This window comes from Osmerus mordax, chromosome 20, assembly GCF_038355195.1.
Source record: "Osmerus mordax isolate fOsmMor3 chromosome 20, fOsmMor3.pri, whole genome shotgun sequence".
NCBI classification, from domain to species: Eukaryota; Metazoa; Chordata; class Actinopteri; order Osmeriformes; family Osmeridae; genus Osmerus; species Osmerus mordax.
The window spans coordinates 6140702-6168657 of NC_090069.1; the positions used below are offsets into that span (position 1 = coordinate 6140702).

General features: G+C 42.0%; 2 protein-coding genes across 3 annotated transcripts in view; one reads left to right on the top strand and one right to left on the bottom strand.

Moving 5' to 3' along the window:
- LOC136964503 (ras-specific guanine nucleotide-releasing factor RalGPS1-like) overlaps positions 1 to 27956 on the top strand; it is a 127045-nt gene that overhangs the window by 49506 nt on the left and 49583 nt on the right. For both annotated transcript variants that reach the window (XM_067258654.1, XM_067258655.1), the window contains exon 8: positions 8583 to 8709. In XM_067258654.1, the coding sequence (XP_067114755.1) occupies positions 8583 to 8709 (127 nt within the window). The remainder of the gene's footprint in view (positions 1 to 8582; positions 8710 to 27956) is intronic.
- angptl2a (angiopoietin-like 2a) lies at positions 13880 to 27560 on the bottom strand. The gene is made up of 5 exons (XM_067258058.1): positions 27166 to 27560; positions 22497 to 23417; positions 17608 to 17801; positions 16420 to 16690; positions 13880 to 15793 (listed from the first exon to the last, which is right to left on the bottom strand). Exons 2-5 carry the CDS (start codon positions 23389 to 23391, stop codon positions 15594 to 15596), a joined length of 1560 nt encoding a protein of 519 aa, XP_067114159.1. The 5' UTR covers positions 23392 to 23417; positions 27166 to 27560; the 3' UTR covers positions 13880 to 15593.

Consider the following 27956-nt stretch of genomic DNA (forward strand, 5'->3'; position numbering starts at 1 on the left):
TGCCACGTTCGAAGACGCTGAGCTCTTCAGTAGGGCCCATTGTATTGCAATGTTTATCGGTAGAAATTCCTTGGCTATGTGCTGTATTTTATGCACCTGTGAGTGATTGGTGTGTGTTATGCGCACTCCTGGTGGCAGGGCGTTGTAATGGCTAATAAGTCAGGTTAGTTCCTCTGGAGGATTTCTTTAGTTAGGGATACTTGTTTAGATTTTTTTTACTGTGGCACGCACCCTAGACAATGAAGACCATAACAGTGTGGCTGACCTCAATAATTAGTGAGGTTGTCCACATACCTTTGGCCAAATAGTATATCTATAGATCTACACACACACTCAGGAGGCGATGCAGGTGAGGAGGGCAGATGTCTTGATTGATGTTTATGACACGTATGATGATAATATACCTCTACTAAACCTGCTCAAAAGCAGGAGTTGCAATTAATAGTTTGCCAAGTGGCGAATCTGAGCCTGGCAATCTCAAATATACCAGGTGGACTTGGCAGGCCTCTTGGTCCTCTTAGAACCAGTTATAAACCTGTTTATGTCCTATCCTGCATTGTGACTTTGACGCTGATGAGCAGTGAGAGTACAGTAGCATGTATTTTATCCGACGCTGAAAGCAAACTGCCATAACCGTTACCACTCCATCTGTCCACCCAGCCAAGAATCCATCATTTTCTCTGCCGAGCCCTGGAAACACATATCCTTTTACCATGCCCGACAGCTGCTCTTGCTCCATAATAAGCTATTATGTGCCACCATGGATAAGTCTTTTGGCTAATGGTACAGCCATATTATTTTCAGTAAGCTTTAAACATTTTGCATATTGTACAGAACTGACATCTTGGTTTTAGGTCTGGAACAACAAAGCTCTTTTTGTATTGAATATTAAAAAGGTTTTTCGATAATGAACACAACTCCGTTTGCACGTTTTACCAAAATCACAGAGTGGTGTAAATTGGCAAGAAACCAACCTCTGATTCAACATTTATTCTGTCTGGACATGGGAATTTACTGCTACCTTTTCAGAGATTCCATGACTATAATTGCAGAAAATGCAAGATGTTGTAATGTATGCATTTTGTATAGATCCCAGTAGCCATTAAAGGGATTAAAGTCCATTGAGTTTTTGATTAGTGTATCTATTCTGGGCCACAAAAGGACAACCAGGCATCTGACTTAACAGCCATTTTGTCTTCATGATTCCACTACAAAGAGATCTGCGTTTACAATGTACTGTTTGTCGGTTTAATTGAGCTTGACTTGTTCAGTCAGATCTGGAAAAAGTTTCCATGTGTGTCTCAGTGTGCTTGTTTACTGAAAGAAATGTGAGGTACAGTATACTCAGGTTCATATGTCTTTGATTTCAAGTCTTTCCATATCATCATATAAGTGGGCAAAACAATTTCTCCATGTCAGCAACAACCATTTGTGAGCCGTGAAATTGCATGTGCCATTTTGTTCCAGGCCATTGAACAAACATGCACAACTGTTGGGGTCTGGTTTTAATGTTTTAAGGAGTGCAAAAGCACAGCTTTTATTATTAAAGCCGAAGTCTAGAGATAATGTTGCCTATTTCTTAACCTGTGCCTTAACTGGGTTTTAATAGAGTTTCGCTTCATGCTAAATGTTTACGTTATGGATTATACTTTTACTCATGTTATTTTAGGAGCTATGGATTATTGCAACCATCTTCACATCCCCAATTTCAGTTCACAGTCTGAGCAAGTTGCATTACATGGAGGTCCATTTTTAGAACAGCCTCTTAAATTCTTTCCCCCTCTGGCCAATTGCTACTGAAGACAGACCGGACAACTTGACCTCCCGAGTCCCCTGTCTGTAACGTGTGTTTCCTGTGATTCCCCAATATCACTCCCCACCCCAACATGGGCTTCCCAGACTTCCACAAGCAAATAATCAGCTGTCACTCCAACCACACATGTTCGTATCCAAAGAACCTCAACCACAGTTTCCATCCTACAGCAAATTATACCTCATAGATTTTTCTCTCTCTGTATTGTAATGATCATTGCCCCCTTCCAGGAATAACACCAAGACGCTGACAACCTAGTTTTACCATTTTATTCCATTATATAAAGTCACTTTAAGTTTACTCTGTGGCACTTGTGAAAAAACTGGGCTCATACATTTTGTTTTGGCTTTATAGTTTTACTTTTTTCTTACTTCATTTGAAAAGTCTTTCATTTTTTCATTACGTCTGCAAGGGATGGGGCCTGGGAAAAGTTTGGTGAATGAGCCAGACTAACACCCTTGGAAATACTTTTGTCAGCATTGAAAGAAATATGACCATAGTCTGTCATTATCTCCGTGACATTGCATTCCCACCTCTCCCTGTGAAAGGCTTCATCCCCACACATGACAGAGCCCCGGCAGAGAAATATGATCTCAGAGGTTCCATAATACCCTCCAGATCTTGGTGTCCACTGGTCTGTGTCTTTACTGGAGCACCACTCTGGAGAATTTACATCCCAGGTCATCTGGTCATGTGTAGGCATAAATCTCGTACGGCCATCTTTTGCCTTCTGACCCTGTTTCCTTTTGCTTTCTGTTTCCATAGCAAACAAAAACACCAAAGTAGGCCCAGCATGGTGGTAACACAGTTACAACAAGTTAAAGCAAGTTGGAAGCTTTAGGCAAAGGTGCTGACAGACCAACGGTCTCTCCCGGGATGATTGACGGTCACAATGGCTTGATGGAAAAACTGCAAGGAGACGGCCTACAATCTAAAGGGCTATTTTAGCAATGAGCGCACGCTGGAGTTGTTGTCACATTATTTATGGTCTTTCAAGAGGTAATTGGAAACAACCAGTAATAGGGGTCAACAACTCATAACATTTGAAAATGACTTGCGGTGTGGCAGTTTTTTTTCACCTGGGACTTTTGTGAGTTGTGGCATGGTTGGGTTGGAGAAGGGGGTTTATGACTGTGTGTGTATGTTCATTTTTGTATGCGTCTAGGGCAGGGGTCACTAATTGGCGGACCGCGGTCCGGGTCCGGACCCAGGCGGTTCCCTATCCGGACCCGGACCTATAACCAATATATTATTATGGAATTAATTCATTTTGACGGAACGTATCCATTTTAACCGGCACATCTTTTTGTTCCAACTAAATGTGGTTTCTATCTTACTTGTCCAATACAAAGGTCCAATCAGGAGCTTTAATAACTGTAATCACCATGACAACTCACTCACTGAAAGTTGGTTGCAACCTCTGTGGGTCAGGTTGTGTGTGTCATTCGCAACAACACAGGCTAATCGATTTGCTAACAGTACCTGTTTCTTCCTTAGCGAAAAACATGGCGTGCTCTAAACCCGGCGAAAATCAAAATCCCAAAATACCAAATTTCAGACAAGTATGCATTTGTGCTGCCGGTGGGGCGCACAAAACCGATGTGTTTAATGAGACAGTTGCCCTTGTCGTGGTAGCTAATGTGAAACGTCACTATCATGGCAGTGGGAACTAGGAGTGCTGTAGCAACCCCTGACAGCACGAGAATTTCCAATGATATGACTTAAAAAATTCACCACCGCGGCACAGCCCAGCCCCGCAGTAGCGGACTGGCCATCGGGAGCACCGGGAGAAGAATAACAATGGAAAACCAGGCTAAGAAACGCAAGGGTGGGGCTGAAACATTAAGAGACAAAAAGACATCACCTTCACTAGACAAGGTTTTACCAATTGAAAAATGGCTATGTTCATTTTACATAAAGCTCAAAAAACTACTTTGTGCTCAAATAAAGGCAAAATAAATGGTCTTGCGTGCTACGAGCGCTCGCATTAAGTATCCTAGCGTTCTCATGAACTAGCATCACATCAAACAGAATGTGCATGACCTATTTTTACTCCCAGTCCATCCCTACCGCCCCGCAACATTAAGAACCCCCCCCCCCAGCAGCACCCCCCGATAAAATATCCTATGTTCCCACGGCTATGGTCACTATGACACAAAGCATGGACACTTTAAACAAAATTACCCCCAGAACTCTGAGGTAAGGACCACAAAAATAAACCATCATTGTTCCGGACCCTTGACTGAATGGAAATTTGGTTAGTGGACCTTTTGGGTTTCTAATTGAGTACCCCTGGTCTAGGGAGACTTGTTTTTGTGTTGTCTGTAACAGCAGCAGGTTTAATATTGGTTGTGTATAATCTTGTGTGTGTGTGTGTGTGTGTGTGTGTGTATATGTTTAAGCGGAATGTGTGACTTTTTGAGTGCGTGTCTGAGAGTGGGCCGTTGCATGTGGTCCTAGACCTGCAGAACTCTGGAGACTGCCTTAATGCACAATTTTCCTGCCCCAATGTCTGTGCTGGGCCTGCATACATGTTTTGTTAAGCCAGCTAGCTCCAGTCATGGATCCCGAGCTCCCTTTATTTCTCTGGACCCTGCCCAAAGAGGGTTTTGCTTTTCTCCATCCACATAGCAGTCTTGATGGTAATGACCTGATTTAAGGGAACAGACAAACAGCAGGTATACATGTGTTTCGGTGGTTAATAATTAACGTAGCCTTCAAGACGAAGCAGAATCCATCCAATGGGAGGGAAAGATGAAAATCTCCACTCTCGATGGGAGAGAGGAGCCATTTCAGTTTCACCTTTTGTGCTCAAGTCAATATTCCACCATATTGCCGACACACTCACACAAACACACTAACTATGGCTATCGATCATTCTACCATCTCAGTTTATCACCCACCAAACTTGGATTCAAGGATTTTCAGGTGTCTGGTAACATTTTCTTTTAATGTGAGCATGGATCTAAGTGGAGTCAAAAGTACATTTCAGTGTCATCCTGGAAGACCTTCGGTGGACTAGTCATCCATTTCAAGCAATCCACTGCCCAGATTCAACTTCAGACACCAGGCAGTTACTTCAAAGACACTGGTGACGATTTTCCTGAACATTGGCCCCAACTTATTTCCTTTCCACCCTTAGACAAAAAGCAGAAATCAGAACCTAATTGCAAAAAATAACTAGTTACATATGAAGCTGGGGGTGCTGGTGGTATTGGTAGTGGTATTGCTGGAGCGTACTGTTGAAGGAAATGAAGACCACTTCAAAGCTGCTCCCACCAAAATATGTCCCTGCTTTCTCTGTGTTTTTTATACAACGCTTATGCTGTAATGCTGAAAGTCAAGGAGATGCAAATTGGCACTAAACAAATGAGGGATTACAGATGTCATTATAAGCGCTCCTATAACTAAGATGGTGAAATGTGAGCTTCAAACTAATTTCAATACATTAAAACCCAAATACAACATCATGTGGACTATTGCAACCTTAACTGGTTTTACCACTCTCTAACCACTGAACTATACACAGTACATAAAGTAGGCAAAACAAAGATGGCACTAGTGCCAGGTGTGGCTCCTGAACATATAGTTGGATACTCTCAGGGAGGCAGCACAGCTGCAGGCAGCAGATGGTGAGATGATGTCATAGTGATAACTCTCTTCCAAGTAGTTAAATAGAGCAGCCTGCGTGAATCCCCCAGATAGTCTGCGCTCTGAAGTCTTTAAGCTCAATATCCCCTCAAATACTATCTGATCATCCAACTTTGAGTGGCAAACATTTCTCTATGTTCTGGAAGTTGGGCCCTCCACATGTGATTAGAATTTCGTAGGTGTCAGTGATGTTCAGTGGTGTTGCAAAGCACTCTTTAGAAATCAGAAAGGGTTTTAATCGTCATGAAAGTTTGCACAGACAAGGAATTTACTTTGTCAGGAAGGTGCATACATTAAACATATAGGAATCTTAAAACTTAAATATGTGGTCTAATTATACAAAAGGAACAAAGTTTAGCTAATACTAAGGGGATTTAGAATAAAAATAAAATATAAAGAACCCATAATTTACAATCTAAAAATACAGATAGTACAAAAAATACAAATAGTACAAAAGATACAAATAATGCAAATTGAAATGTGGCAAGGTGTCATTGTGCAGATTGTGGTTAAGTCTTTAAAGTCAGTGTGAGCCCTTGGCCTTGTTGAAGAGGCCAACAGCGGATGGAAAGAAACTGTTCTTATGGCGTGAGGTTTTGGTCCTGATGGACCGCAGCCTTCTGCCATCGATCAAGTGATCAATATGTCAGTGTAATCAGTAGCTGGTCAATCTATGGCAAATCGTAAGGTTTTTAATGATTGGGAATCTCAGTTTTCCCTTCAAAAAGGCAATTGAATGCTGAGAAATGAAAGTTAATACAGTCATGCTCAAATTTGTTGGTACGCTTACAGCTCAATGAAATAATGAATTCCTCCGGAAACTTGATGAAATGAAAAGCTATTGCATCATGTTGCACTTGCAAGCATTTGGTATGTGATCTTCCAAAACAATTTGTTTCTTTAATTAGTATAACACATGTCTACGATCTTGCAATCAGTCATTCGGGCCTATTTAAATAGGAAAATGGTCACTGTGCTGTTTGGTGTCACTGTGTGCACCACCCTGAACATGGACCAGAGAAAGCAAAAGAGAGAGTTGTGTGAAGAGATCAGAAAGGAACTAATAGACAACTATGGTAAAGGTTACAAGCCCATCTTCAATCAGCTTTATGTTTCTATGACAGCAGTTGCAAATGTTATTAACCCTTGTGTTATCTTCGGGTCATTCTGACCCATCAGTCATTGTGACCGACCATCGTATTGGGACAACTTTACCGCATACAAAAACAAAGTGAGGAATTTCCTTTTAACCATCGGGCTGTCTCAGACCCCCCACATTGTGAAGGTTAAAGGAAATGCTATTTATTTGTTTTTGTATTGGTTAAAATTGAGTAAACACAATGATGGTTTGTTGTGAGCCTTTGGGTCATGTGACCCGAAGGCAGCACAAGGGTTAAGAAGTTCAAGGTCTATGGAACTGCAGCTCACCTCCCTGAGCGCGGCCGCTAGAGGAAAATCGACCCCAGATTGAACAGAAGGATAGTGCGAAGGGCAGGAAAAGAACCAAGGATGACTGCCAAAGAGATACAAGCTGAACTCCAAGGTGAAGGCATGTCAGTTTCTAGGTGCACCATCCGTCGCTTTTTTAGTGAAAGTGGCCTCCATAGAGACCCAGGAGTACTCTTGAAAGAGAAACAAAAGCCAGACTGGAATTTGCTAAAATGCATATTGACACGCCACAATCCTTCTGGGAGAATGTCCTTTGGACAGATGAGTCAAAACTGGAGCTTTTTGGCATGTCACATAAGGTGGTCAGTTCATCAGTTGCAAGATATCCCTTGTGCTGCCTTCGGGTCACATGACCCAAAGGTTCATAACGAACCATCGTTGTGTTTACCCAATTTTACCCAATACAAAAACAAATGAAAATAATTTTCTTTTAACCTTCGCAATGTAGGGGGTCTGAGACAGCCCAACAGTTAAAAGAAAATGCTTCACTTTGTTTTTGTATGCGGTAAAGTTGTCGCAATACGACGGTGGGTCACTATGACTGATGGTTAAATATGATAAACGGGTTATGGGTAAGGCTAAACAAATTTTTAACTGCCCTGATCACCCACTTTTCGGATAGTTTAATTTGCTCCCTTCAGGTCGCCGCTTTAACCTTCACTCCTGTGGCTATTAGGAACCTAAATTCACTTGGCTGACATCTAGATTTAATGGCCATTATGATGGCTTCATGTTGTAGGTTACTGTCCCAATTGGACCCTGTCATTGGGTTTGGGGGAAGGTGTGTCTCTATTGTGTGTTCTGTGTTGTATAATGTTGTTGGCATTTGGCGATGCTGTTCTGTGTTTGTGTGTGTTTCTGACCCCTGCTGCACACTAATTTCCTTTTGAAGGATAAATAAAGCTGAAGTTGAAGTCTATGTTCGCAGAGGAAAATATTAAGCATTCAAAGAATAGAAGACCTACAGGGAAACATGGAGGAGGCTCGGTTATGTTTTGGGGCTGATTTGCTGCGAACTGGCACAGGGTGCCTTGAATCTGTGCAGGACAATCAACTCTCAAGACTATCAAGGAATTCTGGAACAAAACGTGCTGTGTCGGAAAGCTCTGTCTCAGTCGCAGGTCATGGGTCCTCGAACAGGATAATGACCCAAAACACATGGCTAAAATCACCCAAGATTGGATAAAAACATTGGACTGTTCTGAAGTGGCCTTTCAGTCCTGATCTGAATCCTATAGAGCTGAAATTTGCAGTATGGAGAAGGCACCCTTCAAACTTGAGACAGCTGGAGCGGTTTGCTCAGGAAAAGTGGGCCAAAGTACCTGGTAAAGAAGTTTAATTGAGAGCTACTGAAAACATTTGATTGCATTGATTGCCTCTAAAGGTTGTGCAACTAAAGGTTGTGCAACTACATATTAGTTGAGGGTCCCATCTTATTTATCTATGCCATTTTATTTGTTTTATTATTTACAAAATTAAGTTGTAACGCAAAAGCAGTCTGATTTCTATTAAATATAAACAATGGTGGATGCCAATGACTCAGTTTCAAGTTATTTCTGAAGAAATTGTGCATTCTTAGTTTTTTGTGGAAGGGTACCAACAAAATTGAGCACGTCTGTTTGTGACATGAATAGCAATCTGATTGGGGTTTTCTTGGGTCTCTTGCTAGCTGATCAGCCGAAAGGACAAGGCCACATTTGAGAAATTGGACTTTCTGACGTCCAAGGAAGAGAACTACACACGGATGAGGGAGTACATCCGCTCACTCAAGATGGTGCCCTGCATCCCCTACCTCGGTAAGTCTTTATTTTTTGCTATGCTTTTCCTTTGCTCTCATTGCAAACTCCTTTCAACTTTCCAAGAGGGAGAGGTCTCAGCCTGTAGTTTGTAGTAAAATGGCCACCAGCAGTCCGAGCTGTCTTCATGCTCAATTTTTACTTCTCCGGGCTGCTTTTCAACGTCAACACTTTAATAATTCTCTTTGCCTTTTCTGACCTGTCTTTAACCCATGAGCTTGAAGGAATAACAGTGTATATATATAGTTATATATTTTTGATAGAAACACACTTAGTTAAGATTGTATATCAGAATACAGTGTGATATTTGATCTGACTGGAGGTGCTGCTGCGGTTTTTATTCCAGACTTTTTTTGCTGGACCATAAAACGCAGGTCAGACATTTTCCGCTAGACATCATCTGTGGGACGGGAATAGATGGCATGAACAGAGTATTAGCATGTGCACTGTTAAATGGATACTGATAGGCCCACTCAATCTATCTGTATCTCTATGTCTATGCTTTTACCTGTGTCCTTTTGTGATCAGTGAGTCACAGTTGTCTAATTAACTCTTTGTAGACCTGAAGGGCTCTATTTTGCAAAATAGAGCATTCTTTAGGGTTCTGTTGAAATGAACATACAGCCAACGGGGTTAATCACAATATAGCAATAAAGCTCAGTGGAGTTGGACATAATATGAAAGACAGATTCACAGATTGTATCAGTACATTCTTTGTTTTCCATCATCCACCAGAATATTTTTTTCTATCTTCAAACAGCAATATACATTTATAATGCAAAGCAGATGAGGAAGTAACCTAGGAAACCATGGAAAGAATTACAAAGGATGTCAATTCCCCCCACATTGCTGCTATTGTGATTTACCAGAATATGTGAATGGACATCTACGCTGAGATATCTATTGAAGATGTTTGAGGTTCCATCCCATTTAAAAATCGGTCTGGCAGAGATTTTGTCTTTGTGGAGCATATCTTATAAAAGAGCCGTGGAAACATGCTCATCTTTAGAAGTGTGCTCCCAAGGACAGGGAATTCACTGTACCAAGACCAGAAAAAGAGACCATAGCGCAAGGTAAAATCCCAAAAGCAAAAAAGAATGTAAACTAGAGAGGGTACAATTTCTGGGGAAATTGTAGGGTGTGCTTGCTTGCGTCGGTTGCACAGGGGTCCGTTTTTGGATGACATTTTTACAACTGATATTTCTGTATATTTTATATAAAAATGCATACTTGTTATTTATAAAGATTACATAGATTTAAAAGAATTTTTTTTCTGCTCATTTACAACTGAAAATACGAGTGAAGTGTAGAATGAAATAGATGTATTCTCATTTCCCCTGCAAGAGGCAGCCTCATCGTTGAATCAAAACGAATACATTTGGCAGACCGGTGTAAAAATTGACCTAATCTCTATGATTTAAACGTCCTTTTAAGTTTTTCCCTTCTCGTGATATTTTAAGGCATTTAGCCTATTCATATTGCATTCATTCATGAATAAAGAACCCCCTTTGAAGATTATTCTACGACGTTACCGGCAGTAGTAGATGGAATCGCGATTCAAACAGTACCATCTGCTAACTGAAAATATGCCCCCAAAAACGTAAATAAGCTTGACATTTATTTAGTGGAAAATCGCTTTCATAAAAAGCTCACTGGTAGCGATCATTGTCAGTAACAACGCCAAGTGCGATATAGCCCTGTGTGGAGATGCTGCCCCGGTAAATTGTACAGTACAGTAGACTACTGCTGTGTTCGTCTTGGTAGCGATTGCGTTGGTTGAATTTGATTTAACGTTCCGTTGTACGGTTTAGCCTGAAATTAATTATTTTCATGAACAGATTGACAAAGTTTAGGCTGTGGCAATGAAGTTAAAGTTAGTAGTTAGATAGACTTTTGATTTAAGTAAGGGGAGTGCCGAACATGTTCTGTCGCCGTTTGACTTCCTAAACAGCTGTGTAGATGTTTTTGTAATGTCTCGCGTAGGCTACAGCCTTGCAGTGAGCAACACTGGTTTGAAACCACAGGTAATGATAATTTCACCCACAAATCGTTTACTTGTAATGTAATGTCATAATAAATCCTACAACGAAAATGTATTTGTGAGGAATGTTTATTTTAACGATTGAAAACAGATGCATCATAGACCACTGTAGTATGTGTTGCCCGGGCAACAGAGGCTAATGTCATGATGCTAATACTTCAGTGAAATAGTAGACTACTGTTTCCAAAAGTAGATGTACTTCCTTAATAAAATCAGCTTATATTGTACATTACACGTCACAATTGTGTGTCATATCACAAAGTAAAATTAGTAAATAGTTATCACCCTGGCCTCTTTGCTTGTGGCGTTTCTGCAGCTCCCTTGCAGTAAAGCAGTTACTTAGCTATCTCCCAGAAGTTAACGAGCTGCTAAACTAATGTTCTGCTAGAGGTAGTCACGCAAGTTTTCGTGACGTTAGTGACGTAAGTAGCGTCATTGACTGTGGCTAGCAAGTTAGCCACCGTTAGCTTCACTTTTCGCCACAAAAACTTAATTTCCACTTAAACCATGCAACGGAACTTAAATCCCAATAGAAGCAACTCAATCGCTTCCAAGACGAAACTTTTGACACCTAGGTTGTCTATGTAGGCCAAATATTGACTGAGTTTTAGGGGGGCAAAAAGAAATAAAAATAATAATAATATATATGTGAGAGAACAAAGGTTGTGCCCTTGCCGAAGGCAAAGCACACCCAATGAGTCATGCACGCATTCACCTAGTAATGAGCAGACCCAGTCCTGTTGAGACGTCAGAAAGGTAATCTGTGACAACTTAAAGGGTTAAAGATGGGTGATTGTTTAACAGTTATACGGTAGATTATACGGTATTGGTAGCACGTAGGAGTGAACCATGCAGGATCCAGTGGGTTGTAAACTTGCCGTTCTTACTCGACCTACTTTTTAATTCCGGTTTCATAAAGGGTCATCCAGAGTTTCCGGGCACCCATAGACTGGCATTTTAATGACTCTGGTCAAACGGCATGTTGGAGCCATCTCACAGAACCCCCCAGTGGTCTTAATGAATTTGTTTTCTTTATTAATCCTCCTCGGATGATATTATTCAAACCGGTATGAAGCTCCCCCACTGGTCTCTTTGTTGTGTGGGAAGTGTTGGCAGCCTTCAGAGGGGAGGCCTGGTGGGCTATGGGCTTCGTGCCTGGCTGGGTCAAAGGTCGGGTTTATGCCTTGTGTGACTGACAGCCTCACCCTGTGTGGCTCAGTCAAGACTGCCACTACCAACTTGCTTGCCTGTCTGTGTTGATGCCAAGACACTGGGATTTCAGGTTTACTCTGCCCATCAATGTTGACTCATGTCCTCTATTCACAGGAGGCACATTGCATAAAGAGATGCACATTTATTGATTGAGCTGTCACCACCATACAAGCACACTCACCTTCACACTGTCTCTATTGGTACACACACACACACACACACTGAAACAGACATTATTTCTTCCTATCCACATAGTTACTCGACGTTAGGGAGAAATGGTGTTAGAATTGTGCGTGTCCCACGAGCCTCTTCATTCTTCTCATGAAAGACTCAGAGGGGAATCATTTTCTTCGCACCTAAGAATCAGCACAGCCTTTGCGTCCTGCACGTGTGCTGTTCACGTTTTTAGCAGTTTGTGCTATCAACCTGTCCTGTTATCAAAGCCTAGAGGCCTCGAAATGTAAGATTAAAACCAAATGATTCCAGGTGAGCGCATTTAGAGGCCAAAAGTAATGGGAGTGAACAGACTTTTCAGCTTTCTTCCAAAACACATTCCATCATTTTATAATTCCCGTATTTGCCGTTTTATGTTTTTCTCATCTCCGTCAGGGTGGCAATCCTTTTACAGAAGGAAATCCAATTTCCGTGTTATTCCTGGATAAGATGGATAATTCATGAATTGGAAGCTTGAGTTGAATGTTATTTGACCTTTCAGTGTACCCTGGGAGTGTTATGTACCTGTAGTGTCCACATTTGGCCTGGAGTGACGTCCAGTAGCTGTGTGACTGGTAATGCTAGCCACCTTAATGTGCCAAGTACAGGGACATTGAGTCTGTTGAGTTTCAAGTCACTTTTCCTGGCCTTGTTTTTCTATTCATTGTCAGGTTCAAAATATGGAAATCCTTACATGAAGCAAAGTCTCACTGCTTTTAGGGGTTTATCAAAAGCCCATTTGTCCCACCTGCAGTACCTCCGCTGTGAACTTATATTAATAACATTAATGAGTCAGTTCTGATCATTTGAGCATACTGTGTGCATTTCTAAACCATGACCAGTCTATAATCTGTGCCCCTTCTTTGGAGAAACAATAACATTATTGTTTGCATGTTACTGCCTTGGATAAGTGTATGTCATCCATCTTGAATCAGGTATATCATCCCTTGTTTACTTTAAACAGTGTTTAAAATGACCCTGTCTTCATTCCCCTTCAGTGGCCAGAGCTTTTGAAGTGAATTGGTCAATAGAAGAGAAACCTTGGCTTGGTTGTTCCTGGCACAATTACGTTGAGAAGAAAAACCAGGCGCTACACAGACCATTCGATTGACTGCACATGTCGCAGAGTGCAAAGTATATATATATATTTTATTATTTTTTGCTTTGTGTGCGAGGCCTTCCCCCTTTTTAACGAGTTTTCCAGGCATTTATGATACTAGAGCAATTTCTGTCTCCCAGCTCTTTGGAAACTGAGGTCGCCATGACAGCCAAGATGAGGGATAAGAATAGAGCTTTGACTGGTCGAGCGTTTGAGTGACAGGAAGGTTAACCCGCTCCCTTCAATCGCCTTTTTAATGTGATGTCTGTTCTGGATACTTTTGGGTTATTGTGGCTCTGCGTTGGCCTGTTTAGAACCATGGAAACTAAGAAAATGAAGGTGGTGGTGGTGGTGGTGGTGGGGGTTGCGTCCATGGTAACCTGCATTACTGATCCCCCCCCCCCCTCATAGCACGCAAGAAATTCATAAGCACCATTTTATTACATTTCTTGCTGCTTTATTTGAGACAGGATTGTTTTCAATTATCTTCAACAATGGATATAAATGCAGGTACATATTAGAATGTACTTGGCCTTGCCAAATCAATCAATCTGTGATTCAAGTTGTATTAGCAATGTTTAAAATGATAACTTTGACCAAAACAGTTGGCTGTACATAGTTTATTGCAAGGCTCTGATAGTACACATTATATTGATACATTATATTAAAAAAATAATCTTAAAACAACTTATGTACAAAGAAGACTTAAACAATGGATAACATTGAAAATACCCCCGATCATGATAATGTTGTAACAATATGTCATGGTAGTCAGGTCTTTGTAGGTCTCATGTTAAGGCAAAATGGGGCATGCAAAGGATTCACAGAGCAATTGAACTCATTAGTGTAATCTGTGACGCTGCCACAGTGTTCTTAATGTCTCTTCATTTCTATCCCAACTTTGCATCACATTAAAGGACATTATCATTTTCAGGGGTTGTAAGTTGGCTTGGTCCAGTGTCCTTTTGTATGATGGTTTTGTTAGATATGTAGGGCCCTTACACCATTAAAATGTGTGTGTGTGGACCCTTGAAAGGATACTTCTACAGTAACCTTAATCTACACATTTACTCTAGACTTTGTGATCGTAAGGAATGTGAATGGGCGTAGTCCCCATCACCGTCTTTAGACCTTATCTTGCCATCCGCAACATAAACCTCTCTCTGGGATTCACCCACCATGTCAATGAGAAGCTGAATGGATTGGTTGACCTAATTTCTCTCTAATAGCTCACTGAGACACAGCGATGATGTCTCTCCAAGCGTTGTGAGTTTTAGGGGCAAAGAACTAGTTTTTTTTTCATAACGATACCCTTTCTTGAACCTCATGACACCCTTCCCTCCCCTCAGGAAATTCCTAAGAGTCCTTGAATGGAGAAAACAACTTAACTGCCTTTGTCTCCTCTCTGCCATGGACATTTTTGATGTTGACTATTTAAGCAAAATTTGACATAGCATGGGTGAAAGTGAATTTCAGGAAACTGAAGGGAAATATCTCTTTGGAGATAAATAGATGGATAGCAGTTATCTGACCAAAAAAATCCATGCTTCTTTATGTTGGTGGAGAAGAAGAACTAGTACCAATAAGTGTTTTTGAAAAGGTCACCAAAAAGTGTCATATTTCCTTGAACTTAGAAGCATATTGTAAAACAGAATTCATGAAACAATCAAGTGAAAGCTCCAACTATCAAAAATGTTCTATGTAGAGATTCACAACTGTGTGTTTATTCTTCATCGACAATACAAAGACAATATCATATTTCCATATTTATCTCACAATCAAAAATGTACTAAAAAAAACACTTTTTACAGGTATCTTTGGTCAGCAACTGAACAAGAAAGATACCAGTGCTATCTGTTTCTCATTCATTCATTCATTCATTCATGCATTTCTACGAGTCTGTCACTTGGGACAGCAAGATCACGGAACACCGGGGTCTTTTGTCTATAGTCGCAATAGTTTTGTATGTTCGTAGAGAATTTAACTGTTAGTTAAAGGGAAAAAAACATAAACCATTTGACCCTGCATCTCCAGAAAATGTTTGACTAGTTCTGCGTAGAGGGTTGAATGCCTGCAGATGAAAGTAAAATACTACAGATTTTCACAACACGCCTACGCGGCCATTGCACTTTTTTGCTATCATCTGGATACGTATTAAGCATAAAAGCACACCGTTCAAAGAAGTTGAAAAAAAGCCAAGACAAGCGGAAATGAATTACACCTATTCTCAATATTTGAAAAAGGGATCACATGGGAGGGAGAGAATGCCCATCAAAAAAAGGTTTCATTGCGATTCATTTTCTTTCTGCTTCTGTGATTTTAATGGAAGGTGTTCTGATTGGGACGAATCATCATGGACACTTTCTTGAGAGAGTAAGCCCCGCCTCTGAACTCTGCCCAGTATACCCCATCTTGATAGCGGCTACGGTAGTGTCCACCCCGGTACCACACGCCGTTCAGGTTGGAGTGGGCACAGGCATTGTACCACCAACCGCCTTTCTGGTAGTGGGCACAGTTACCTGGAGAGGAAAAATTATTTGTTTAGTCAGTGCAACAGTCTTCCACTAATACCAATTTCAATATCAACTTGAGTACTTTTGGGCTAGTCCTCTGTTCATCAGTGCCCGCATCATCTTTAAAAAACAATCTGTATTCTCCACTTTGTTGCTTTCAGTGCAACTCTGGGCTTCTGAAATACCGGTAGTTGAGTCAGGTCTATAAAGTGAGACTAACCATGAGGGGACCTAAGGCTGTCCTGTTCATGCCTACTAGAAAGTTTGTAGTCATTCATTATCTGTCATTGGCTTATTACCTGTCAATACTCCTTTAATGTTGAATTGTGCTGTAATGCTTTTTTTAATGGCAAGTTGTATTTTAGACATGAGGTAACCGTTGATCATCTTTGCTGGCAGGCTTAGCGCTTAGAGACACTTAGAGAAACCTCAAAGATTATCAGGTATACTTGACTTGAGTGTTACTTTGACTATCAAAGGACTACAAAGTGAGAGGCAATAAACCATCATGCTAACAACATTCATATATGCAATTCTGTGATTGACCTGTAAGCACGTATACGCTTTGAATCCCTGTCCCTGCTGGCTCCTCACAGTTAAAGTAGCTGATGCCGATATTCTTTTGTGCTCACCTGTGTAGACATCGTGATCCCTGTCCAAGGTGGTAAACTGCTTGCCATTGTGCCAGGTGAGGGAGTCACCAGCATTGCCGTGGTAACGTCCCACCCTTAGCTTGTAGAAGTCTGCCTCGGACTCCAAACGGAAGCTTGCGTACTCTGCAAAGGTCTTCCGGCCAGACCAGTCTTCCAGCATTACCAGCAACTTGTAGGTGCCCTGGTTGGTCAGCCAGTAGATGTTCTCGAGGCCTAACCAGTACTCACCATCGATGTTGCCAAAGCCTGTCTGTGATGGTGTAAAGTCAAAAAAGAAAAGTTTAAATATAGGTTTTTCATTACAAAATGTGTAAGGGGAAAGAGATATTTGTGCCAATTACAGTAGAGGCATCCACCCAATAGATAAACACATGCAAGTCACTCATGTCGCCCATGTCATTCATCTTGTTTAATGCATGGATTACAGCACAGGTGTCATTCTAGTATGTTGGTGAGATAAAGAAAAGGCTGCACAATGGCATTGGCAATGATTGGAAAGACATACTGTACTCTCCCTGTGCTTGTGTGTCTCCCAATAAACCACACATGGATTGAATCAGAAGGGAGCCTTTTCCCTTCGCCAGCTCTGAGTGTGTAATTTGTGACTTAAAGGGCCTCGTATTCAGAAGAGGAGAGGCATGAGGTGTCTTGTAAATTATCTGTTGTGTCCTCGGACTGGAGTTTAAAGGGGTGGGGAAGAAATCCAAATAGGCCTGTCCGCCCCTTTGGCCTGCAGGATGTAAATCTTAAACCACAAAATGTTTGTGCATGTATTATGTCATACTGGTTCCAACCCCTGGCGAAATGGGGAAAGCCACATATCACACATATGAGTTCACGTAAAAAATGTGGATTGAATTTGATGGTGTGGACCTTATCGGATACTGTATGTTATATTATCTCATGTTTGAGTAATCAAATAAGTAACTATATAAACAACCTGAAATACTGTAAAGTATTCATTTAATATTCTCTACGGCTCATAAAACCCAATAAGGGTTCCTAATTCAACAAATATCTTGTTACATTTTTCTTTAGGTCTCAGTCCCATCGATGTAAGATGGAGAACTATAATTTATTGTTGGTTAATATCTTCATAGAGGAATAATACATACTTGGTGTGTTTGATCAAGCCGCATACACTGTGTATCCCAGAGGTTTAGTTACCTTGTAAGTTTCCCAGTTCCTGAAGAAGTTGACAGAGCCATCCTGGCGTCTCTGTATGACAGTCCAGCCACCAGGGTCATGCCTCTGGTCGCACCAAACCTGCATGAGTCGGTTGGCATTCTCTGGCTTCACCAGATACATCCCGGTGGCTGTGTGGCCATCCTCCAGAGCTTGAAGACAGTCTTTGAAGGGACCTGTGGAAGAACGGTTGGGAATACTCGTTCAGAGCAGTGTAGCAAGGTTTTTCTTTGGAGCTGAACATGTTTAATATTTCTAGATAGATTTCATATCAAGTGATATGTTTGTGCACTATCCTTTCTAACATTATACAGAGAGCTTGTATGGTTTGAATACTGTAGCCTCTCCTGTGAGGAGAGACATCATTTCAATTTCAAATGCAGAACCTTCTGTACAGTCATAAGGCTTCCAACCTACCCCAGAAGAGCACACCTGATGCAACCTGGAAACCCCCTTACAAAACACCCACCTGTATAGTTTGCTAATACTCTGGTCGTATGGTTCCCTCCTCCCCACTCTCAGAAATCCTAGGGACTCCCACTCTTTTTACTCTCCCTCGACAAATTGACAGAATTGACATTGGCTGTGTTTCAAGATGGGAGACTAGCTGCCTGTAGTCAAAATCTAGCCAAGAAAAACACTGGCATGAGGGCTGCAGAAAGAGGTAGCTCCAGACTTTTTTTGCAGCACTCTTCACCATCCATATAGATTAGCAGGTCCTCTTTCAATGGCACCGCTGTGATTGTCGTTAATAAAACGGTAGAAAACTGTAGGTTCCTTTCAATTAGACTAGGCTGAATTCCAAGACTTGAGTGCTAACTAAATGTTAGGCTATGTTAAGGGGCATACAACCGTTACAACATCCTTATTCAGAGAAATGATCACTAAATTTGGAAAAGGTTACAGAATGTGAACTCGCAGACCACTGTAGTAAGTAACCATAAATGTTGACACTACTGAGGTCTTACTCTCTCACTACCTCTCCTCCCTGGCTTTGGGTGCTTATGGAAACACTGCTGTTCAGTGACATCTTTTTCTAACCGTTGTCATGTTTTGTTTAGGCTTGGGTTGATTTTCCGGTTTGACCTGTGGAGTTATTGCGTGGCTGTTTTGATTATGACTTCATGTCTACTGCAGCTATGTATATGTAGCAAGTGTAACTGAAATAATTGATATTGTGCTTCGGTGCTTAGAATCACAAATGAGCTTGTTTGCTCAGGCATTCAGCAGAAATACTATATCTGTTAAGTGAGTGTGTGCATGGTCTACAAGAGCTCAAACATTGCTTTTTTAAAAGTCTGCTTGACAACCTGAGGGAATCACCACTTTCAAAACTTTCCATTCCGGTGTCTGAGACCGCATCCTGCAGGCTATTGTTTCCATGTTCTCTCCTACTGTTGGCAGCCTCCTGCTGTCCGCCCATAATCTCAGCACTAAAAGATGGTGTGTGGGTTTATTTTTTTCACCTTGTCTGGGAACATTTGGCACGATTTGGTTCCTGCGGGTATTCTCACAGGGCAGTTTTTCCAAATGATGATGCCCACACAGCGTGCTGTGGCATCATGCCCCACCTCCTTAACACACACACACACTCTCTCTCCACTTTGTGTGGTTTAGTCTCTGTGCCAGCAACTGGGAACAATCAGTGTTAAGCTCAATTACAGAGACACTCATGATGTAACTGTTATTACCTGTTTCTCCAGTATTTTGGAGAGTATAGATGATTTAGAGATTTTAGCTAATTGGACTAGTAGTCGACCTCCATTTGTGCTTCACAGTCACCTACTGCCAATACAAATAGGTCTGACAAATCTAATTTGTCTCTGGTTTAACATTTCCCTTGAATATCTTCATGAATACAAGCTAGATCCTAACACAGAGATCTTCTTGTGTATTTACTAGCTGGTTTTTCCACTGTTTTATCGCTTGCTCTTGACTGAAGTGATTTAGAGCCTGCTGTGTAAAAACAAGTTGACTAAACTTCAGAGATGGGGGGGGGGGGGGGGGGACTATTGCAGCTGAGCTGTGTGCCTGCCCCTCCTGAAGTGTCTAAGTTTATGCTCATTCAGTTGCATGCAAGCATCTGTCTGCATTTGATATCCCCTAAGCAGGCACACTCACTCTAAGCTTGTCACCAATCAGCACACACCTCGGGGAACTACCGTGCTGTTCTACTATAAATCTCTGATCCTATCTAAAACCAGGCCCTCAGTCAGGATGTGTCTGGCTTCTATCAAATGTGATTGATAGTTACTGAGTGATCAGGCCAGGCCGACTTCACCCTCACCCATTTTCTGTCTTCCGGCTTTTGGCCTTTCTTGCTTTTTCCCCCCGCTGTGGTTGGAAAGGTGTTGTCATTTTCATATACCTAGGACTCAAATCCTCATCGCGCCTCATGAATCATTGGGGTTGCTCGATTTTTTCCACAGTGTCTGCCAGCCCCTGTTAGCAAGCCGTGTCCTTGCCAAACTGCCAATGCAAATGACTTTGAAACTGTTGCTCTCTCCTGTTCTCTCGTATTTTGAGCATAACTTTACAAAAACCATGCACCTGTTTCGTCGATTTGATTAATCCGTCTATTGATATATTCCATTTCTACGACAGACAGGATGTGTCATGGGTAGAATTTATAATAGTCTATAAACTGCAATAGTAATTGTCACAGTAGTAAAATAAACAGTTGCTGTACAATTTGGATAAAGAAGGAGATAAAACCAGATATAATTTTATTTCAAGCCAGTCCACACAGGGCTGAACATGATCCTCTAAGCTGTACTTTTAGCCGGGGATAGATATTAGTCTCTGTGACAAATTACATCAAATCTCTGTGATCCAGGCCCCTTGTTTGGTCCTCAACCATCCCCTGTATGCTCCCCAAGAATGAAAAAGCCTTTGGATGGCACTAAGAATACTGAGTCTGGCATTAACATTTCTCCGTTGTCACATGGTTAAGATTAGAGACTGCAAGTGCCAAGGTCCAAATATAAACTGTTGAAAAGTACTACATGCACACGCTCAACTATGGAACATAGTTTTTGCATTATGACTTGTTATGAAAGATCGGCAACCATAGCTATAGATAATGATGCATTTCAGTAAAAATGCATCATAAAAGGTTTATTTGCTCTTCTGAAGAGACCTATTCTATGAGTGTGTTCTTAGTACCTCAAATCTTGTTTCTCTATACATCCTCTTCATAATCCTTTCTCTCGCTGAGCTTTGTCAGACATTATAGCCTCAAGCCCTGCAGCGGATCCACTCACCCGTTGCACTGTAGAGCATCACTCAACATCCTACACAACACTTGGTTCCGATTATGAAAAGCTGTATCTAACACATCACTTCCTAGCAATCTCTCAACACTATTTAAACAGATTCATCAGAAGGGAAGTTAAAACTGAATTTCATGGGAATCTACTGCAGCATATTACATATAGTCAATTAATGAAGATGGTTCAGTCAGTGCGCACACAAATGGGCATTGTGACCACATTCAGGACCAGGCCAGAGTGCAGACCTCTGGCTGATGAATAAGCATGTGTCTCAATGGATGTCAAAAGCTAAGTGGTGGGGTGACTAATTGGTGAATATCTTCAAAGGTCCTTGGACCTCAACTTGTGTTGTCTGAGTTCCTCTACAGCACCTGTCAAACAGAAGCTGACAGCTTCAGACCCGAAAGACTCAGAGAATACCGCTGTCTGTAGGAATCCTGTTAAGCTCATCTCCTCTTTCTCAAACAATTCCAACAAAAGTACCTTGATCAACTCATTGAAATCTTCATCTTTAGACTACAAATGATATTTTTAACTCTAAATCCAGTTGTAATTTGTTGCTATTCATTGATACCCAGGTTTTGTCCACCAGACAGCACTTCGACCAGTTTCTAAACATGTATAAATCCTCTTAATAGCTTGATGTTGTATCAATCATGAAAGGAAAGCTGTGGTGCATATCTGTGTTTGTGCTTTGAAAGTGAGTTATTGCAGTGACTGCGATGGGATAATAGTGTCCTGATTAAAGCTCTTAGGCTTCTGTTATTGTATGAACAGTACAACCGGCACTCATATATTTGCCTTCCACATTTCCCAAGTCAGAAGAAACAACTGGGGAACAGAAGCAGTGGCTAAGATTCACTTGAGCTTGGATGCAGGCCAGTTTGGAATGAGCTGTTGCAGGAAGAGAGCGACATGTTTTTAGGGTGCTTTGAGAATTGGCATTTGTTTCTCTGTTGATTTATTTCCTGTGAAGCTCCATAGTTCTTACTTATATCTCATTTGAAGTTAATCGAGTATTCAGACACAGGGACAGATCTTTACAGTGGTTTATTAAAAATGGTTGCATTGAGGTGTGTTTTGACAGGCTACTAGCCAGACCTGCTTTCTAGAGTCTGATGGCTGTGCACATCCATCAGTTTTTCCTCCTTGCCTGAAGGAGTTTTGAGAGGTGAGAATGATTTGCTCTGCTTCTGCAATAATGTATATATCTTTCTAACAGCCTCTTTGCTAAGCTAAGGGTATTTTCTTTGGAATGTTTGATCTTCAGTGTCTCTCTGTGTAGAGCACCACTTAAGAAAATGTTGGACAATTTATGATCTAATATGAATGGTACTATAAATTCCATAAATCCACAACAAGTCTGTGGCTAGAGGAGAACAAGTTTGTACCTCAGTTAACACATTCTGCTTTTCATACATAGTCACATGTCCTTTGTGCAAAGGCTTTACTTGAGTTCTCTTTGAAGATTACGACAGAACTAACTGTCTTGAGGTCGCTGGCTTCTTGGACAGCTAAACCTACAGCTACCGGTGTTCTGTCTCAACTCATCAAAGAAAGTGGTGGGACTCTTAGATTAAGATGGAGAAAAGTACTCACCAGAGGGCTTGTTGGTGGTGGAAGGACTGTGGGTGCCTGTGGGCATGGTTGGTAGAGGCGGCGGCAGTGCCTTCGAATTCTGGTCGCTCTGTATCTCGTTGGTGATCTGATTGTTGTTGCGGGTGTAGGTGGGTGGCTGGTAGGGTTTGCTTGCTATGGGAGGCACTGCAGGCCTCTGTGGGGGCAACTGAGGGACAACTGGGGGTTGCGGACGAACCGGACGGGCCCGTTCCCTCTCCATGTCGTATGCATGTCCGCCTCGTTTGCAGTGCTGTTCCATCTGCACGATGAGCGCGCTCTGGTTGCCCGCGAGGACGGAGAGGTGCTGATACTTGTGCTCCAGGTCGCGGTAGCGGGCGGCCAACCTCCCCATCTCGGCCGTGTGGTTGAGGACGCGGTTCTCCAACTGCGACACCTCCAGGGAGTTGTCCCGCTTGCGGATGATCTCGTGCAGCAGCTGCATGTAGAGCTGAGTGACCCGGGCGTTCATGTTGCGGCTCTCCTTGCGCAGAAGCTTCACCTCGTTGACCACGCCGCCGTCCACCTCCACCAGCTGCTGCAGCGACTCGATCTGCCGCCGCTGCTTCTGCAGCTCGCCGTTGAGGAGCTCCAGCTCCTGTTTGTTGACCCGGTTCTCCAGGAGCGCCTCGGGCTCCTTTGAGTTGACGCAGATAGCACCCGTGTTCTTCTGCTGCGGGACGATGAAGGTGTAGGAGCATTTGTCAGCTTGCGAGGTGGGGTCAGGGGTCACGGAGCGTTTCTGGCGCCCTGCGTAGAGGAACTCCCTCTCCAGGACTTCGTCTCTGCTTTCAAACTCCTGGGCATCTCCTTGTAGAGAAGAACTTGGCCCACTGACAAGCAGGAGCACCAGTGGAATCACCGTAGGGAGAAACATAGCGAAGTCGTTCTTATCAGGATGTTCTGTTGGGAGAGAAAAGAAAACAAAATATGATTCGCTGCTTACCCCCACACCATTCCCTGTAAGAAATGTGCAAAACTGTCATTCCACGTGTAATGATTCCAATATTGCCAAATGAGAATCCCTGCTACAGTCTTTGTACTGTATGCGACTGCTAGGTAAGAGAATGTCACAAAAGCCAAGCCTGCATGCATACAGCACTTCACCGACTTTATCGGCACTGCTCTGCACGGTGACCAGCACAAGGAGCTTGTTGACATTCCACCATTATCACAGTGCCCGGTCAGCTCCCTCAGGTGTTCTACGCTTCTGCCTAATAAATACAATTTTCATCAGAGAAATGTAAACAGTTGCGGTGTATAGAAAGGCTTTTGCCCAATGTGGCAGAGGAATGCAGGAATTGGGTTCCATCTGTCCCCCCTAGGGTGTACTTTATGTCAAAGTATAAATACTCGTTGCATTTGTTGAAATCCTCCATAGTGTAGATTCACTCAGATCTACTTCTCATAGTAATTAAGCATGACATTTTGTTTTCCATAAGCTGTTTTCATGTTTTGGGGGGAAATTGATTTTATGCAAAATTACTCTGCTTTGGTTTTTCTTGGATCTTGCCTGAATAGATGGTGGAAGTGAGATATGTTATTTATAGGCATCCCTCCTTCCCATTGTGGGATTGTAGAAATGGTCTGTATTGTCCCCATCTTGATGAGCTTCACTGTCAGAACTAGTCTGAGATGATGAGAAAAGGTGGGAGAGGTGGGAAAAACATAAAACTGGTGTGTCAGACTCACCTAAGAGAGCACCATGTTGATGCAAATGACAGGCCTGGAGGCACCTCATATCAACACATTATTTCACCCTTTAATCAGCCAAGAGAAGCATTACCCTTCATCATGATCGACCCCCCCCCCCCCCCCCCCCTCCACCCATGTTGATTAGATTTCTTCCTTTTTATCTGCCTTGGCAATGTAGTCCCGCAACATGTTTTGATGGTTTCTATGTGCGTCATGGGAAGAAATGCTTTCACAGGATAGGAATGTTAAACAACAAGTGATAATGTAAGGAGTGGGCTCTCACTTGATAAGTTATCATTGTTAGAATTAGTTTTTCAACTGCAGAACCAATTTTTGTGGTTCTGATTCGGTCTAATAAAGACATGGTAGACTAACATTATTGATCAAATGTATTTATTCACCTGACTAGAGAATGAGCATTTATGATAAGAAATTAGATATGTTTGGTTTCCATCCCCTCTTTAGCCAGACACAGTACCATGCATGCATGGACCTCAGGAACTTATTGCACGTGGCACATATTTGTTTAACTCATCAGTGTCAGTATTTCCCAAACTGTCCACCCCACCCTCATTGACAAATGACAGATTTAAGTGCTCCTTTATCAAATGTAGTGTGATCTCACTTTTTCCCACTTGCACTTGACATTCATGTCAGTGGAATTTTTATATGGTCTGTGGTCAAGTATATGATGTTTGTTTCAATGAAGTTTGTCGTTTAAGTCACTTGAATTTATTGGAGATTTTCTTTTTTAGTTTTAATTACCTTGAATAAAAACGGCAAATTGTTTTCATGAATGGTTGTCATGCCTACTTTTGAACCAAAGAAACGTACATAAAGAAATTATGAGAAAAGATCCCCTCTTTTAGAAAATTGTAGTACATATGTTACAGTATGTTACAGGCTCTCATTTTCGTACTTAAAAAATGGGTGTGTTTGTGTGTTTTTTTATATGGTAAACATCTCTTTCCAACAGGCTGTTCACATCTGCCTATATTAATAACCATGGCCCCTTCACATCTTTGATGTCTTCTTCATAATTTCACTTCCCATGGAGACAGCAGAAGAACCCCCCTTACTCATGCACATGCACAGATAATGCGTTTAAAAAATGTTTTTGTATTTGTGAGCAAATATGAAGTAGACTGCTGCCAATTAGTAGCTATGAGGGGGATCTTTGTCTGGCAGCTGGAGGAAATTGCAGAAGGACGGATGTCACTAAGGTCACAGTTCACAAAGACAGATGTCTGAAAAAGAGGGACTTTAAGGCCTCGAAGCTAATGAAAAGTTTGTTTTTTACTTCACAGTTTTGTTGACGTCTGTCGCCACCATCGTCCTCTCTTTCAGTGTCAAAGTGTTAAAAACCTTTTAGATGTTTTGCGTATGAGTTCAAACTAGTACTATTGAAAGCACATGGCACTCCATATCTCAACAGTTTGTCTTCCATTAAATGCCCTCTGTGCCCTGTCAGTGACCACAGTGAGTGATCCTGGGGGAGAGTCCTGCAGCTCCTTTTTACTGCCCCTGTTTGGCCTTTCAGAGTCAAGGTTTCTGCCCTTTTGATTATGCTTTGAAACCAGGGCTCCAGACTTTTAAGAAAAAACGATATGCCTCCACACAAAATAGATGATTGTGCAGTTATTTTCCAACCAAGCAGTACAGATTTTGTACGCTATGATATCATAGTGTTTTGTAGGCAAGGTGGTTGGCAGGTCCCTTAAGGAGCTAGATACAATAAAGCCAGCCAGGCCCCACTTGAATTTGACATGGGAATTTCTCTCTAAACAAGACATGATGTAACAGACAATTACCCTTTTTTCCGCTCACCTCTTCTTTTTCTGCAGTGTTGCTTTACACGCTGAACACTGAAGGAAGTTTGTCAGGGCAACTTGCCCAATATATTTACTGTCACAGCTATCAGGTTTGTTCTGAGGTGTTTCGGCACACATGTTTTGGGTTACGTGTGAGCATATGTGCATATGTACGTGCGTGTATATTGGTGAGAAAGAGAATGTGCGTTCCTCCTTTTTGGGTATAATTGGAAGTTCAAGCCTCAGTGGGTCAATCAACAAGCTCCCTTTTTCTTTTCTTTTTTACACATGCTCAAACAAATACACAAACTAATTGATCTCTCTTGCACTTATCCCACCCTAAAATACACACCAAGCTAACTCCCACTCCCACAGAGACACTGCCACAGCCTCACTCAGCATGATGCGTGAGGAGTCTCAGATGCCAAGGGATGCGACTCCGTCTAGTCTGCACCGCAAAACAGACGTCGGCCTCTCGTCTCAAAAGCCTGACAAGTCTCTTGTGTGTTCCTAAACCACAGCTGGTGAGAAAGAGGCTGCTTCACACTCCCCAATGCGGTCCACTTACTCTGAAGTGGGTTAAGTGGTAGTTGACTTGTGCATGACTAGCATAGTAGTTTGTCACCTTACTCATATCCTTATATTCTAACTGAACTTGAGTTTATTTTGTGAGAGTCGTGAGTTAGGTTACCACAAAAGCACCCCTTCTACATCCATTCATGTGCGTGTGCCTAACAGGTTTTAGTCATGTCCTTTGAACTCAAAGCTTCTATGTTTAGGACTTTGCTTGGACCAACTATTGCAGTCAATTAGTATACATGAATCTATTCCTTGATAATTCATAATCCTTGAGAATGTAAGCAGTCCATAAATATCAGATGTAATTGTTAGCTTATTAATATACTTAGTTGCAACAAATTGAGACTTTTGTAGTGGTGTAATTAGCACAATGAATGAAGAGTGTAAGAGTTGTAAAGTCTGTCTGGAATTTGTGTTAGCGCCTTTACTACAAAAGTGATATGACATTACACAGACTCAGCTGTCTTGTGTAGAACTTTGTGTAATGACTACACAAACAATCATTTCATAAGTGCAGACTTTGCCACCAAAATCTGGGAAGTGCAGAAAGAAACTCTGATGCTTACCAGATAAGTCTCTCTTTCCTCCACTGTTTGTCCTTCACTTTGTCTTGTCACTGTGAGTGCCTTTAAATCCCTTGCCTCCCCGGCAGGTTCAGTTGTGGCTTCTCGGTGAAGGGAGTCATTGCAACTCCATCATTCTTCTCTTTTTACCTTTTCAATTCCCCTCTCTCTCTCTTCCTCCTTTGGGCTCCCTCACCTCTTCTCAGTCTGTTTGCCCTGTGTGTCCTAAGTAATCTGTCCACGGCCCGGCTGTTGGAAGACTTCAAAAACTGGATGTTCTCATTTAAAAATGGAAGAGAAACTTTTTTTCTTTTGGAGTGTCCCTTCAGGAACCTTAAAATGTTCCAAGTTCATTCATTCACAGCAGAGGTAGAAGTGTTACTTTTAGTGGAATCTTGAACTCAACTGTAAGAACACCTGAACATGGTCTTTAGCATACTCTTTGCACTGAGTCCATCAGTATTGCCACATCCTTACCATAGTCGTTTTTCAAGTAAGCCCCCTGTTCTTTCCTCTCTGTCTTTCCCTCTTCCTCTCCCTCTCTCTCTCTTATGCTATTAGAGGTGAAACAGTTTTTTTTGGCTTGTAGTAATCAAGTTTTGAACTGGTTTCCTCCCCTTTCCCCTCCCCTTGGCACAAATGAGATCAAGCAGCAGCAGACAGGGACTCCCCGTCCCCCCACCCAAACCCTTGTCCCCTGCAGCCCCCCCAGAGCCCTCCCCCTAACCCTCTAGCCTCCCTCCCCCTAACCCTCTAGCCTCCTTCCCCCTAGTCATCCAGCCCCCCCCAGCCCT